This window comes from Penaeus monodon, chromosome 2 (assembly GCF_015228065.2).
Source record: "Penaeus monodon isolate SGIC_2016 chromosome 2, NSTDA_Pmon_1, whole genome shotgun sequence".
Lineage (NCBI taxonomy): Eukaryota > Metazoa > Arthropoda > Malacostraca > Decapoda > Penaeidae > Penaeus > Penaeus monodon.
The window spans coordinates 61,445,362-61,447,861 of record NC_051387.1 but is presented as its reverse complement, the minus strand read 5'-3'; the positions used below and the strand labels follow the sequence as shown (position 1 = coordinate 61,447,861).

Genomic DNA, 2,500 nt, shown 5'->3' with positions numbered 1-2,500 from the left:
AGAATCAAAACTATTTTCAAAAACATAGCTGCCTGTGGATATGCACTACACCTTCAAGCCAATCATGGAAGAAGTGAAGTTCTTACAATCTAGGTTTTATAAATAACCATCACTGCTGAAGCAAAGGAAGTGTTACTTACATCCACTGCATCATCATCAAAGAGTAACCAAAATCTGTGAGACTTGACAATAGCAATGTAATGACCTCTGTTGATGCCTGTTCCACAGTGGACGACAACAGCTGCAAGGTCATACATTCGATCTGGATTCACAGCATCCGAACTCTGGAAGAGAACAAGACCATAAGTATAGATCGAGCATCTGCCTGCTTGAAACACTAAAGCACAACATTGCCAAAGAAAATGCCAAGGAGTACTTTTGCATGCCTTCTGAGTGAGCAACATCTAAAATCTGGCAGGACTTTATTAATGCGAGTTCATTCTAAACAAGTAAATAAGTATTCCAATAAAAACATTTGCCTGAAATCTCTCCTTGAGATGAAAGGAAATAAACCAAGATAAAGTAGGTGCATCAAAAAGGCAAGCTTCAACTCACCGTATCAAACACCCTGAGCTCCAAAGGGAATACTACTCTGTGCGAGAGTTTGAGAGTGCGGTTGTACTGCCCTAAGAACTGGAATCTCTTTAGGTGAAGGACTAGAATCGTTGGTAGTTTCTTTACCCTTGTGCGTTTCTGGGGATAGACATGTTCCTGTTACCTCAGGACACTTACTCTTTTGAAGGATGTAAGTCCATAAACAAATATTTAAAAAACATTTCTGAAAATAAGTGGCTGTAGGTAGCAGCTGAGCATGTTGCTGATAAGTAATAAACCATTTTATAATTCAGAAGACAAGGAACCTGCAAGCTAAAATGAACCCCTCACCAGCTGCCATTCCCTGTTTTCCTTTCTTAAAGTTTAAGAAAGAAAAACACACACACACACACACACACACACACACACACACACACACACACACACACACACACACACACACACACCACACCACACCACACACACACACCACACCACACACCACCCACCACACACACACACACACACACACACATACAAATACACCATACACACACACTTACACACACCAACACACACACACACCCTCACACACACACACACCCTCACACACACACACACCCTCACACACACACACACCCTCACACACACACACACACCCTTACACACACACACACACACACACAACACCCTTACACACACCACACACCCTTACACACACCACACACACACACCCTTACACCCACACAACACACCCTTACACACACACACACACACCCCTACACACACACACACACACCCTTACACACTTACACACACACACACACACACACACCCTTACACACACACACACACACACACACACACACACACACACACACACACACACACACACACATATACATATACACATACACATACACATACACATACACACACACACACACACACACACACACAACAGAAATAAAATGAAAATGGATTCTGATCACCAGGTGATCTGAATAATTACCAAAACTTAAACTGCATTAAAAATATGGTCAATATGCATGGTGGTGAAGCCACTAGCAGTCCATGAATTAAGATTATATTAGTTATTTGGGAATATAAACACAATAATAACAGTGATGATGACAAATCCAAAAGTGACGACTTAGTGCTCCAGCTTTATAGTTACAAGTTTACCTGTATCTACTAAACTTTAATTTAGAATTGGCTTATGTAACTTTTCTCTATCTAATCTTCATTGAATCTTATTTGTTAACCTTTCATGAAGTATTTTTACATATTTTTTTTCTACATCTGTACAGAAACTTTAAAAAAGACAGATTGACAGAAAAATGGTTTTACTTTTACTTTCTTCAAGCCAATGATACCAGGATGGCAAGCATACATGCCATGTCCACTGTTATTTTTTGGTCCATCAATTATGCTTACACATAGATGGCATAATCACCTGTTTACCCTTTTCACTGATGAACAATATTATTCCCCATAATTCTTCATTGCTATTAGTATATTTAATAACATTATAATAATCATAATACCAATAATTACAATATCAATAACATCAGAAAAAAAATATATCTTGAAATGTTAAGGAAAGGGTAGGCTAAATGAGATGATGTCATGTAGGCCGACTAATTGGTATGACATCTGAATTTATGATCCTTTCTACAATCATACCATAAAACATCTCTGGTCTCTTTCATATTGCAGCACACTCCAAACACTGGCCAAACGTGGCCCCTGGTGAGGACCACTCCTCATTCAACTGCAGCATCCTTACTTGGTGTTCCTGGAGGGAGCAGCAATTCTCACACTGTACTTTGTTCTCTGCACTGATGGTCTCTGTGGAGAAGAAACACCGCAAGCAGTGTGTAATGCTGGTGTTTTGATGCACCTCTACCGACAGGTTATTTAACACCTCGTCTGTACTTCGTACCTGAAAAGAAGCAAATTGTAG

The 2,500-nt window shown here is 39.7% G+C and overlaps 1 protein-coding gene across 1 annotated transcript in view; it reads right to left on the bottom strand.

Annotated features, from left to right (window-relative positions):
* LOC119584409 (ubiquitin carboxyl-terminal hydrolase 46-like) overlaps positions 1-2,500 on the bottom strand; it is a gene marked incomplete in the record, with an annotated part of 69,624 nt that overhangs the window by 1,517 nt on the left and 65,607 nt on the right. The window contains 3 exon segments of the mRNA XM_037932996.1: positions 141-284; positions 556-693; positions 2,324-2,479. Coding sequence (XP_037788924.1) covers positions 141-284; positions 556-693; positions 2,324-2,479 — 438 coding nt within the window.